General features: G+C 33.4%; 1 protein-coding gene across 4 annotated transcripts; it reads right to left on the bottom strand.

Annotated features, from left to right (window-relative positions):
- Positions 1 to 3,950: 3,950 nt before the first annotated feature.
- LOC107010660 (phospholipase A1 PLIP1, chloroplastic) lies at positions 3,951 to 12,410 on the bottom strand. Of its 4 annotated transcripts, none has more exons than XM_015209962.2 (7): positions 12,007 to 12,410; positions 11,642 to 11,877; positions 7,177 to 7,900; positions 6,276 to 6,803; positions 5,830 to 5,889; positions 5,322 to 5,738; positions 4,744 to 5,163 (listed from the first exon to the last, which is right to left on the bottom strand). In XM_015209962.2, the coding sequence occupies exons 3-7, from the start codon at positions 7,852 to 7,854 to the stop codon at positions 4,744 to 4,746; spliced, it is 2,103 nt and encodes a 700-aa protein (XP_015065448.1). In that variant the 5' UTR covers positions 7,855 to 7,900; positions 11,642 to 11,877; positions 12,007 to 12,410. The 4 variants fall into 4 exon arrangements, with proteins under 4 accessions (XP_027772333.1, XP_015065448.1, XP_015065440.1 ...); XM_015209954.2 differs by having other exon boundaries at positions 11,642 to 11,724; XM_027916531.1 differs by lacking the exons at positions 11,642 to 11,877; positions 12,007 to 12,410 and adding an exon at positions 8,489 to 8,654.
- Between the last annotated feature and the right edge of the window lie 1,425 nt (positions 12,411 to 13,835).

Below are 13,835 nucleotides of genomic sequence, written 5' to 3'. Positions count from 1 at the left end.
TGCTAATATTTTTTATTTTTCGATAGTCAAACAGTTTAAGTTTTGATCGAAAATTTGCGCGTGAAATCTTTAATTTTTTTATAAAATAAAATATATATATATATATAAAAACTATGTAAAAAATAATATTAGTTGCAATAATTGGCAAATCAAAAAAATTAAAAGATATATGAAAAATATAATATTAAAGATAAACCTATTTAAAATTCAAATTTAAATACGATGAAATGAAGTATTATTTTATGGCAGGAAAGATCAAAACTTTCATTAACTACTCAAAAGGGGTACAACGAGTTAGTGTGCTAGGTGCACCAACCATTACAAATTCTAACACTAGAGCTAAGGCTACAACCAGCAAAAATACATTAGAGTTGGTTACGTGGTAAAAAGGCATACTCATGATTTTGTGAGGGTGAATGCACCACCATTATGAAAGACGGTTGAACGTATGTAAAATATAAATATAATTGATTTGACTTTTAGATTTTTATTATTAAATTTATTCGGCCTTTAAATTTTATTAAAAATTAATTCTTATATATATAGCTATATTCTATGTCCAAGATATTGAAATTGATGGAATGTATGTTATATCATTTAGTTCCGTTAATTTTAATATGAGAAAATTACGCGGTTAAGCAAATTTATTCTACTTAATTACTTATTATAACTATAATTTACTATAGTTACCACTCACCACTAACATTCTACATTAATTATGTGGGCTGACTTCAAATTTGTATAATTAGCTACATACATTTGTATACAAATGTATGATTCGCCAGAATATACAAATGCACATGTATATCTAACCAATATACGTATACAATTCACCTCTCTCCCACTCTCTGTCCTCTCTCGCTTGTTTCTCTCCCAATCTCGCCCGCCTCTCTCTTCCCTCTCCCAATCTCGCTCTCCTCTCTCTTCCCTCTCCCAATCTCGCTTGTCATTTATACAGATGCATATGTTTAATATACAATTATCTAACAAATATACGTATACAATTCACCTCTCTCTCACTCTCTGCCCTCTCTCACTCGTATCTCTCCCAATATAGCTTGCCTCTCTCCTCCCTCTTCCAATTTTGCTTGTCATTTATACAAATGCATATGTATAATATACAATTATCTAACCAATATACGAATACAATTCACATCTCTCTCACTCTATGCCCTCTCTCGCTCTTCTCTCTCCAAATCTCGCTCACCCCTCTATCTCCCAATCGCGCTTGCCATATATACAAAATACATATGTATAATATATAATTACCTAACCAATATACATATACAATTCACCTCTCTTCCACTTTTTGCTCTCTCTCTTCCCAGTTTTGCTCGCCTCTCCTCCATATAACATGTAACTACGAATTATAATTATCAAATTATAGCTACGAAGAACAATTAGGCTATTGTTTAGTGGCTATATGTGAAAGTTCCCCTTTTAACATACACTTTTTGTTTCATTATATAAAAAATAAAACTTTTACTTTAATTATATAAAAAATTCTAGCGTTATAAAGAATTATGAATCTTCAATACGATAAACTTAGAAAATTTTGAAAGATTAATTAATTCGCATAATTCAATTATTCAATAATCATATTTTAAGATATTAGGTCTGAAAATTAGGAAAAAATTGTATTGATTTAGGTTAGTACCTCATGTGCATCGATGTTAATCTCAACTAGCGTTAGGTTGTGTTGGACCGCCGGATGCATGCAGTCCTTGAATAGAGCTCCCTATACTAGTTTTTTTTTCTCCTAATATACACGTTTCTCGAATGTAAATATTTCTTTCCCTTTCACATTACTCCTTCCATTTTTGTTATATTCTATTTCTTTTTAGTTTGTTTTTGAAAAAAATATTTTTTTAAGCATCGATTAATTTTAAATTTTTACATGATATATTCAAAATTATAAAATTAAAGAACATTTTGATATATTTAACATTTTTTTTTCACATTAACAATAGACTTTCCGGCACCGACTAGTTAGTTCTTCAAATTTCTCAACTTAAAGAATAATGGAGTTTCTGGCCTTGTGGGAGAAAAACAGCAAATTGGGAAAACGTAAAAAGCGATGGCCGTTTGGTCCAGTCCCATTCTAATTAATAACTTTGCATTCTTAGGGAGTTTGTTGTCCAATCGGAAAAGGGTACGATTATAATTGACTCTAGACATATTTTGGTTATAAAATTGATCGAATTGAACTTAATTTAATTTTAATTTATCAATTTCGATTCAAAATATTAAAATTTTGATGGTTCAATTTAATTTTTGAAATATAATATATGCTTTGAGCCCTAAACGCTTATAGTCCACTCCCACAATCCATTAAAATTAGCCTAATTATTTGCAAATATTTGAACTATACATGGGAATGCATCTAAAACTAAATATGTCTAATGAGTAGTGAGGTCAACAATTAGCTAATGAAGGAGTTAATTCAATACGCAAAGAGTTAAAAATTAAAATGGCAGGAAGTGATCCAAGAGCAAGAGGTCAACCGCCATTCAAGGAACAAGACATCTGCTTGAGTATGTACTATGTACTATCAGAGATTGCAAACATCACATCTTTAATTGAAACTTTACATGAAAAGGAGGTGAATTTGTTCGACGACAACTAACATAATACCCCATACAGTATAATCTTACAAATTGAATTAAATTAAATTAAAATTATAAAAATTTATCCAAATTAAATTTATTTTAATTTTGTTTAGATTAATATTTTTATCGAATCGAATAAGAGAAATCAAATCGAATAACCGCAGGGCTACAGTGGAATTGTCATGTGTGAGTTTGTTAGCATAGTGCATTGGGATATGCACCTGGCCATGCTCTTAACTGATCAGTGCTACATATACCCGTACGATTTCTGCAGCTCCTTCATTCACAGATCAAAACCCTAGCTCATTTGAGCTCATCTGAAATGGCTGATCTTGAGTTTGACCAAAAACTCAAAGGCTTGGAGGAAGGCATTATGGGAATGGAGTTGCAGCTTCAGTCGTTTGTTGCCCAGCGACTTGATAAGCTTGAAACAGAGCACAACCAGCTCACCTCCACATTGCATTCAAATCATGGATGCTTGATACAAACCCCCAAAATTAAAACTTAAATTCCCGGAATTTGAACTTGAAAACATAAGGTTCTGGATAAGGCGATGCAACAGCTGCTTCAAGCTTTGTCAGATTCCAGATCATCTGAAAATGGCGTATGTTTCACTTAACATTAAGCCTTAATGGGAAGCTGAGTACTGGTACGAATGCTATGTTTCGGACCATGGAGAGTCGGTAATTACATGGGTGAAGTTCTGTGTGGACATTTGTCAACGGTTTGGTGCTGAACCCATGGACGTAATGCGCAAACTCAACAGTGTCGAACAGAGCGGAGATATGGATGTTGAACAATACGTAGAAAGGTTTGAGGAGGCCATGTCCGCCATGGTTTCTGCCTATCCCGATTTACAGGAGACGTTCTATTTGTCCTGCTTTATTTCAGGATTGAAGCAAGACATTAACCCTATCGTAAGCCCTACCACCATTATTGACGCCTTTCAAGTAGCTAAGCTACAGGAAAAATACCTTACTGTCTTGTATAAACAAGCGGAGGTTGAGAGGAAGGAATAAGATTGAAAAATTTTCCAGGTTGAATAGCTAATCTCTGTTTGGTTCTTTACTTTGTCAAAATAGGTAATATGTCTTCTCAAATTTGTCCCAAGTCACACAACTACTTTTTTGTTCATTTAGAATTGTAGTTCCACCATCCTTCTTGTTGCTTGTGTTTAGGTTATTCGCTCCTACATTCTGCCTTCTAGACCAGTTGTGATTTTACCTTGTTCATGACACTTTTGGCTGCCGGTATTTATCTTTTGATAGGTGAAGCAACAAGAAAATAACTAGTATAAATGCCTGTATGGTTCTCAATCAAAAAGGGAGAGACAATTGAAACTTGAAAGAGAGCACTGCTTCTCAAAAAATATAAAACTAAACAGATACAGACGTCATCTGTTGTGCACTTTGACAAACTCTTGAAACGTTCTCATTTCATTTCTGAAAGGAGTGTGGGTTTCTATAACAATAACATGTCTGTGCTTTGTATTTCACATTGGGTACTTGAAACAACATTAAACAATGTAGGACAATTTAGCATAGCTTCTTTCTTCTGATAAGAAGAGCATTATGAACTTCTGATGATCCCGTACTGTGTGTAATTGTGTATGGTGAGAGGAGCTTACAAATTCTTATCACTAGTTTTCAAGTAAGACTTCACAAGTTGACACTTTATTTACACTATAAACAACTATTTCCATGATACAATTACTTGACAAGGTGTTCTGACTCGGTAGACTATATAGAAGATGCTATAATTTGACAACATTTCATGTACTTCCTCTTATGATTTCAGTAATTACTATATCCATTCTTCTTTTCCAAAGTATGGCTACTGATATCATGCACCAAAGTAGTCAAACCAAGCTCCTTTGCTTATGTGCTCTCCTGATATGTCTGCACTTTGTTGCTATTAGTACATTGAAAGTCTTCATATAAATTATAATAGGCTGAACCATCTCTCCCTCTTATAGTTCTCTAAAGATCATAGGTTGTAGGATAACTTATAGGTTCTAATTAGGTAGAACAATTCTCAAATGAGGTTGAGCTCTTGTAATAGACTTATAATTTGGCTGGCAGGTCTGGGGCAAGAGAAGGCCTCAATGGGTGGGGTATGAATTCTCACTAGGAAATCAAACGCTTGACATTATTTCCTTTCTTAATATTCCCCTATCTTCCATGTCGCGCTCATGGCTCCATGCATGTGGAGATTGTGAAGCCAATAACGGCCAAATCAGGTTCCTCTGTTTTCTTACTCTCCGGACAAGTAGTTTTGTGTGTTGCCTTATAATGTTATTCACAGCCTTCAGATAATTGCTCGAGTCATGGTCTCTGAGAATTGTACCACCAGAACCATATGCTGTAGGGACACTTAGAATCTCTAATGGGTGTGGAGAATTCAAAAAAACTCTGAAAGCTCTCCTAGTAAATGCACAATTGGTGCTGTCTAGGGAATAAATGCCACTGCCTGGAGGAAGCAGAGGGTGAGGGGCAGATGACCTCTCATCAGGCTGGATGATGAATATCTTTCCCATTGGAGAGTATAGAAGTTTCTGCAAGAACAAGCACACGTCGCAGGGTGGGTTAGGTTGTTACACAAAGCTAGAAGTAACATTGAGTTGTAAAACTTGGTTATTCTATGTATTAGAAGGGGTTTGAAGTAGCTTCAAAATTTTAAATCTAGAAACGATGTATGAGAGTGTGTACTCACATTCTTATTCAGACAAGGATGGGATCTGAATGTACGATTTAAACGTTTGAGGACTTGGGCCACATGGTTTGGGTAGTTGCATGAAAATGCCCGCGGAACAATGTCTCTATGCATCATCACACTCTGCACATGATTCTCATCTAAACCCAAATCATTGAGCACCTTTTGACCACCACAGAACACAAATGGTGATCCAAAAGTGACAACTGGTAGAAGAGAGGACGGTTTGACAACCTTCCGAGTTAGCAGCATTAAGTTGACCAGAAGTGAGAGGCTTCCTCCAAGAGAATGGCCAGTAAACTGAAACTTCGCCTTGTTGCCAAACCTCTGCAGATGCTCCATTATCTCTGGCATGTATTGGTCATAAATTCCTTTTGCAGCTTCATAAATTCCTCGATGAACCAACACATCCATTTCCTGCGACAATGAAATTATTAGTTGCTGATTCACTTCATCTTTCCCATAATTATAAAAACAAGAAATACAGAGAGTCACTTCTGATGCCTACCTCAAATTTGCAGGGTTCAAAGAAGAGATTTGCCTTCCATGAAGCCAATGAGTCTGATCCCTGCAGTTCGCACATATAAACTTTTCAATCTGGATGAACGTGAATAATATCCACACCTGTTAAATTTATATGACACTCTTCCTTTTCAATCCACTCCAAAAATGAATGGTACCTTTCCATATTTGAAAATAATTTAACTCTTAATATGACATTTTTTTATAGCCATTGGAATGTCATGGCCTGTTTAGGATCACAAATTCCAAAAACTCTTTTTTCTTAAACTTCGTGATAAGTCAAATACTGCTATATAAAATGAAACGGAGGGTTTCTTTTTCAGTGTCCCACTTCGATTGCAGATTCAATTGTTTATATGAGTTGTGCTATTTCACTACACTTTTTCATGCATGTTCCTTTGTTTGTCATCAAGTTTACTAGAAAGGAGTTACCTGAATAACAAAACAGCGAGTATATGTGGTCAGGTCATCACAAATAAACCATTCGCAAGGTGAGGATTGAAGTGATTGAAGGTCCCTCGCTGCCTCCAGTTTTTGTTTCTCATCAGCAGCAACCATTGTTGTCATTGTTGATGCAGCTACATATGCAGCCATCTCTGACTTGTATACTCTTTGGGAAGAGTTATCTTTTTCATCTGCTGAGCACCCTTTGTTAGCTTTCAAGGTCGCATCATCAACTACCAATTTGGACTCACTGCCAACTGATAATAGGCCCTTAGCACGGGATTGGACATAAGATGCTGCTGAAGCTGCTATATCATAAGCAACTGATGGCGGAGGTAGACACTTATGCTCAATTTCCTCTGTTTTATCTCGATTAGGCACTGAATTATCTGATGATGGAACTGGCACACAAACTGAATCCTTGTCGAACTTGGCTTTGATAGCCATAGCTTCTGCTTTTTTCACCAAGGAAGATGTTACAAAGTCCAGACCATAGCATCTTTCTAAATCCCTGGCCTGCATATTGGACAAATGATTTTCATTTATTAGACTTGATGAGAATAATTGAAATAGATACTAACTAATTAGTCATGCATGTTGATTGAGAGGCTTGAATTGTTCTAGGTCCCTCTTTGATTACATGGCTAATTTATCGATGCACAGACATGATCACCTTATTTACATTCACCTAAGGCAGGTGTTAGGGGCGGTACTGGAAGGCCTTCGTTGAGCGCAGAATATGGTTTCCCAGGGAAATCTACCTTAGCTTGTTTTACAAAGGGCTATGACAGGATAATTGGCTATCATGGTGGGATTTAGCAATCAGACTTCCAGAAAAAGAAAAATATGCACAAAAAACCTTATGTATGTCCTGGATAAGTGAACAAACCTTGATCTCGGGAATAACATAAGCCATGTTGCATAAGAATGCCAGCTTAGAGAAAAGCTTGGAGTCTGACCATGAAACTCGCCTTAACAACCTGGAGAATGATTCTCTATCAATGTTCATCTCATCAGCTTCTTCATTGTCACCCTCATAGTCTACTTCACAACCTTCTTCCTCGCAGTCTTCACCACTGTTTTCCAGGTTGTCTTCACGTATCTCTGCATCCTCCTCCTTCTGTTTCTCTATCCAATTCCTCTTTAGCTCCACGAGCCTTTGAATCCAATTGGACCTTCTTGTCTTTTCCTCAGTCTCTATCCCTTCGTTGTCATCATCATGATCATGATCACTCTCAAAGATAACACCGTCGATGTTAATATCCTTACTGGTCTCGATATCAAACAGGAATGACCGTAGAGAATCCGGGAGGAACGAACTTGACAACTGAATTTTAAAGGGACCTCCTGTAGAACGACTACTCTTCAATTTTGGCTGAGTTTCTAAACTCTGGATACGATTTGCACGACAAGACAGGTGGTTGTCGGAATAAGATCTTCTCATTTGAGCTTTTTCACGAGTCTCCTTGCTCGGAAATGACCTCCGAAAGTTGTCTTGCTCCGTCCAGGCATCTTTAGAGGTTATGTTCATAGGAGAGTTCATTATGGATATACAACTACAGGCCATAATTAATCTCTAAGTGACTTGATCACTTGTTGTAGCAACCTAGAACCTATACATTAGAAGAAGAAATCAAGGAGAGATAAGTAAGAAGGTCTGTTGGAGGCTTGTTGAATTCTAAACAGTAAATGAGATGAGTCTTTATAAAGAAGCTATTCATGACAAAAGTATGCTTTGTGCACAACGAACACATAAAGGATGATTCTGTTTAACAACCGCAAAGCACAAATTAAAAAGGACTTTGAACATGACTAGTTTATCCTTACGTAGCTTGCCTGTTCTATTAAAAGGATATGGGTATAACCGTAATTGGACTGACCTATAATGAAACAGTAATGTAGTAGTAGAAAATTGTAGAGTTAAATACCAATTAATATTCCTCCTTGGAATTTACAACCATTTCATATTTGTAAACCAAAATTTGACTTACTAGAAGTCTTATGAGAGATTTTACGTGCGTTGAGAACAAATTTGAGAAAATTACCAGAAGTGTTATATAACTAGACATAAATAACCAAAAATTCATACTAGAAACACGACAAATAATTTGAGACGGAGAGAGTAATTAGATATCCATGTCGCTGTTGCATCATGCGTGTGGATACTACATTATCCTTGTGAAGTTCAACTAGGTTCGTACCTTTGTAAAGAACAAAGATTTGTCCCCAGTTATGAATATGACATAATAAGCATAATTTTGCTGTCGATTTCTATGTAGAATCCCTCAGTTTTAATGTCGAAAAAGAAGAGTAAGTATTAAACTTCATCAATGGATACAAATTTGAGCTCCAATCTTTCATGAAAAGAACGATGGCGTTGAATTTTGTATACTAGGTGATGAATTAGTCTAAGGAGAAAAAATGGGCACGTGGGAGGTGAGGGATGTTGGAATAAACCTAATTATTCCTACATCTATGCAAGATACTTACTAGATAGTAGGATTTAACAAACTAAATTTGTTTAAAAAATATTTTTTACAAATTTATACCCTTATTTGTTTCAATATTACTGAAATGTTGCTAGTAAGAAATATATTTAAGGATATTTTAATTAAAGGTTATTTATTAATATCGTTTAAAAGATGTCAGATCAATATAGACTAAGTAATATAAAACGGAAGGAGGAGGAGCCCATGAAAAAGTATTTATTGAGATGAGGATGACACATAAGTGGTTGTTTGATAAGAAAGTAGAAATTGAAGTCTGGGTATGGGAAGATGAGTATGTCACTCCTAATTTCTAACTCCTTCATTGACCATATCGTTCTTTAAAAATTACTGTATCCTCGAAGTTATCGTCAGTGGGTAAGTGTACAGTTTAATAAAGTATATAGCTCCATAAATTTCCCTTACCATCTTAATTAAATATGTTCACATTCGAACTCTATTTTCTATGCTCATAATGTAATACTCCTTGTTTACTTTCTTTTTACTATATGTTTCTTTCAAAAATAATACCTTTACTCTTTAGCTTTTTTTTGGGTATATTTTATTTACGTGTCTTATTCATCAATAATACTTACTAGATATACACACTCATTAATCACTATTTTGACTAATTGTGTATAGGAAATAATATTTTAGAACTATTTATGTAGATGATCAATATTCTTTAAACTTGCAAAAATAATTAATTTTAAGGGCAAAATTTAAAAAAGAAAATTCTGTCTTGATTTTAACTAAATAACTATTTTTTGATGAATATTTTTAGTAATGTGGAATTACCAAGGGAATAGTAATAGTGTTACAAACATATTCCTTTTTCCATTTATATATGAATGAACGTTGGGAAGTAGTGATCATAGTTCGATTTAGGTCAGTTCATTTATATAATTAATATATTGTGTTTCATACAATATAATTATATTTGTAGGTACGGTTTTGATATGTTTTTAAAAAAATCAAATCAAATATTATCGATTTCTCAAAAGTTAAAATCAAACTCAAATAAATATCAACTTATTCAATAAATTTGAAAAGATTTAAAACCTAACCGTGAACAACCTTAATTTAGAAAGTAGTATCAGCTTGAAAACCATAAACTAATTAATGAGCACCTACTACCAGAAAGTTCTTGTCTAGTTAATTACTTACTTCGTCCGATATTACTTGTCATGTTGCATTGTTCAAAAGTCAATTTGACTAATTTTCAAAATTAAATTATATCTTATTAATTTGATATTTTAAGCAAAAAAATTAGATATTCTAAAACTATATGAAAAATACAATAAATTACAATTTTTCGCATATTAATTTGATGAAAAATACATCTTAAATTATTAGTTAAAATTTTTATAATTTGACTCTAAAAATAAAAACTATGACAAACGATACCGGACGGAGTGAGTAATATTTCTTTCTATTTTATTTTACTTGTCCAATTTGTATCTTAATTCATCTTACTCAATAATCCCTACTTTAGCTTATCTCTAGGAGAAAACTTGCCAACTCTATTACATTAGTTTAGCAATTACATTACGTTAGGGTAACAAATAATTCTCACGTAACTTCTACAAGAAACATATAAATAGTTATATCTCAATTCAGATTAGTTTGAGTCGATTATATGAACTTTCTACAATCGATCAATTTCAAGCTATGGGTCAATGACACATATTAGATCATTTAAAAGATATTTATATATGTAAGTTTGGTTAAAATATGAAATTATATGTGAATCTAATGAAAAAATTCCATGAATATATAAATATTTTAAAAAAACTTTAACTCTTAATTAGTCTCTTTATTATGGTGTTTTTAAAGTTTAAACACCTAGCGGCTTGCAATTACGATTGCAGTTTAACTACTTAGGAAATAACGCTCATTAATGCTTCAAAAGTAGAGGCTTCAAAAGTAGAGTCTACTCTAGCTCTATAATTATGACTATAATTATGATTTATATAAAAAAATGACAAAAATTTCACATCGGTGGTTAATGAGATGAGTGTATTTCTTATAAAGCTTGAACAATCATCCTAAGATAGGCTTGTCATTCTTTAACATCCCACCTCACGCCCAGTGCTTCGCATTTGGTGCGTGAACAATTTTGATTTCGGGGGCTCCAATATCGAGTAAGACGTGCCCCTGCTTTGAGGAGGATTGCTCAAGTCTTATAAGGAGTCCACCCATCTCATTAACCACCGATATGGTAATTTTATCATTCTTTAACAATTTCCTTTTCTTCTTTTAAAAAGGAAATTGACGTTTTTTTAAATCAGTCAAACTATATAGTAAAATTTGAACTCAATTTTACTCCAAAGCATGGCACATAAATAAGAGCATTAAAAGGAGCCACTATATATTATACGTGTTAATGAAGTGAACCATCTACTAACAAACTATATCAGCATTTAAGAATAACACCATCAACATTTACTCCAAATATTGACCACAACACCAATAAGAACAAACTTAAAAAAAAACAAATTTTGTCATTTCTGAACAATTCAATGTACCAAGTCCATATTGAAAAATATGACAATTTAATATTGTTTTTTTCATTTCCGCGCTAGTCCAAATATACAAAATTTATTTTGTATTGCATCATTCGTGAATAACTTTAATAGTGAATAACTTCAATAGTTCAGCTAGTTGATTACGTGAGCTCTGATAAGGCTCGATTTCCCAGTTATAACTTAATGATTCACAAGGCAAACCTATTTTTATTAAATAGATCACTTAAAAATATTGAACTGTAATTATATCTTTAATATATCAGCGATACTGAGAAATTATTTTCTTAAAAAGCAAAATTAAAATATACAAGCATGTAGCAAAATATAAATAAATAATTACCTGGGAATTTTTTATGATTGATTCAACGATCGCATACGATTCCACACGACTTGTGAGTTGATCAAATCAGATTCCAAAATCCGCTGGAACAGACAAATCAAAATGCGATCAAATTTTCATGTTGAACAGAGAACAGCAAAAACAGAGGAAGAAACTCTGATCACTCAAATTAATATCTCTGCCAGAAAACTTGGGAGAATTGGAATCAATTTCCTCCCTGATAAAAGTCAATGCATCTGCAAAGGGGGAAAATTTAATACATTTCTTCGAATAATGAGGTGAGAAGCTCTTGCCTCCAACTTTTAACCCAAAAATCTACCAAAGGAAGAAACAGATTTTTTCGTCAATCAAAAAATTAAATATACCTGCAAATAAATGAGTATCATACAATGCTGATACAACTTCCCGGAGCAGCTTCAAGTTTCGATCAAATCAGATTTCGAGTTTTTCTTAATGCATTAATTAAATCTCCGACGCGGGAACCAGCCGTAACCGATAGTTTCAGAAACAGAGGAAGAAACTCCGATCTGCCGGAAAATACCTCGAAGAAATCGGTTCACTATCATCCAGCAGAAACGCCAGAACCTTGAATGTGAGTGCGGTACTAACGCACCGAATTCGATAAGAAACTGTCGAATTTTTTTTAAAGCTTAGAAGAAAAAAACTAAAATGTTGTTGAGAAAAGTGAAAATATTTGGTACATTTTCATGTGCGGAGAAAGCACATGAACACCAAAGATGTTTCACTCTCTCTCTGCTAATTAGTGTTTACTGGGAATTACTACTTATATAATTATATAAAGGGCAATGGCAGGGTGGAATAACAAAAACCAGCCTAAGAGAATCTTGTCACGTGGCGCCTTTTTGAGAATCTTCACCTTTTATTTGACATTTTTAACCTTCGCATTAACCCCATTTCCTCCCCACTTAATTCAAATTTTAAACTCTATTTTTATATGAAATTTTAATGTCTATTCTTGTTACTATAGAGAGATTATTTTTAATAAATTTTCAATTCAAATTAAATAATTCAATCAAAATTAAATATAAAAATGATGAAGATAAGAAAGAAAGAGATGTTCACTGTTCACCATGGGGAATATTTAATTCAACCTACATGTTGGAGATCAAGTCCTACTAGGAATATATATATATATTTATTAATTAAGAGACCACATTTAATTTAATAATAACTATCAACTTAATCAAATTGTATAGATATTAATAATAATTATTCAAGAAAGGGTATTTAAGTCATGAAACAAAATAGGATAGAAAGAGTATAATTGAGAAAGGAAAAAGACATAGAAGGGTAAATGGGGTATTAAGTAAAGTTGGCGCCAAATGTGCGGTTGCATGCAGCGAAACAGGGGTGTGTCTCGCCACTCGGCTAAAATTTGCTCACAGACATTTTTGCCTATCTGGCAGCCAACCCAAATGCACAAAACAAACAAAAAAAAAAGAAAAAAAGAAAAACCACTTAGCTAGCGTCTGGTTATAAATTTTCAAATATTATTTGAGTGAATATTTGAGTGAAATTTTACCATGTGTTTGACAATAGAGTTTGGAAAATATATTTCACTTTTTTAGAAAAATATGATTTATACACACAAGTTTTAAAAACTATCAAAACTAACTAAAAATTTGTATTACAAGTCAATTGGATGTTCGTTACAACAATAACAAATAGTGTCCATGACACTAAAGCAATGTGGTAATTTGGAGTGAGTGCAACAAGAATTATTCCATACATGGTGAAGTAGACAAAGCACATGACTTTGTTACCTAGAGCCAATTTTTAATAATTTTCATCAACAATCATATCATTATTCAATATTCACTAAATATTTCATCACTATTTTGGTATTCACGTAAAAAATTATGTAATACAACGCAAGCAACTACTAGAGAGGGTGTTTTTGTAAAAGATGAAAGATTGGGGTAAAATTTAAATTTTCAAAATCTCCCGAATAATGAGATTTGGCCCAAATACTAGAAAAAACTAGTATTTAAAAATTTGGGATATTTGCCAAATAATAACAAATTGTATGGACAAACATTATTTGCCAAATTTTTCCCAAATATTATTTGGAAAATTTATGGCCAAACGGGCCCTAACGAAATCAAAGTTTATAATAAAATTAAGCAAAACTTTTCATTTAGGGTAGAACCAGATTAAATTAACTGAATTAAAG

The sequence above is a fragment of the Solanum pennellii genome, chromosome 1 (assembly GCF_001406875.1).
Source record: "Solanum pennellii chromosome 1, SPENNV200".
Lineage (NCBI taxonomy): Eukaryota > Viridiplantae > Streptophyta > Magnoliopsida > Solanales > Solanaceae > Solanum > Solanum pennellii.
This window is presented reverse-complemented; position numbering and strand designations above follow the sequence as displayed.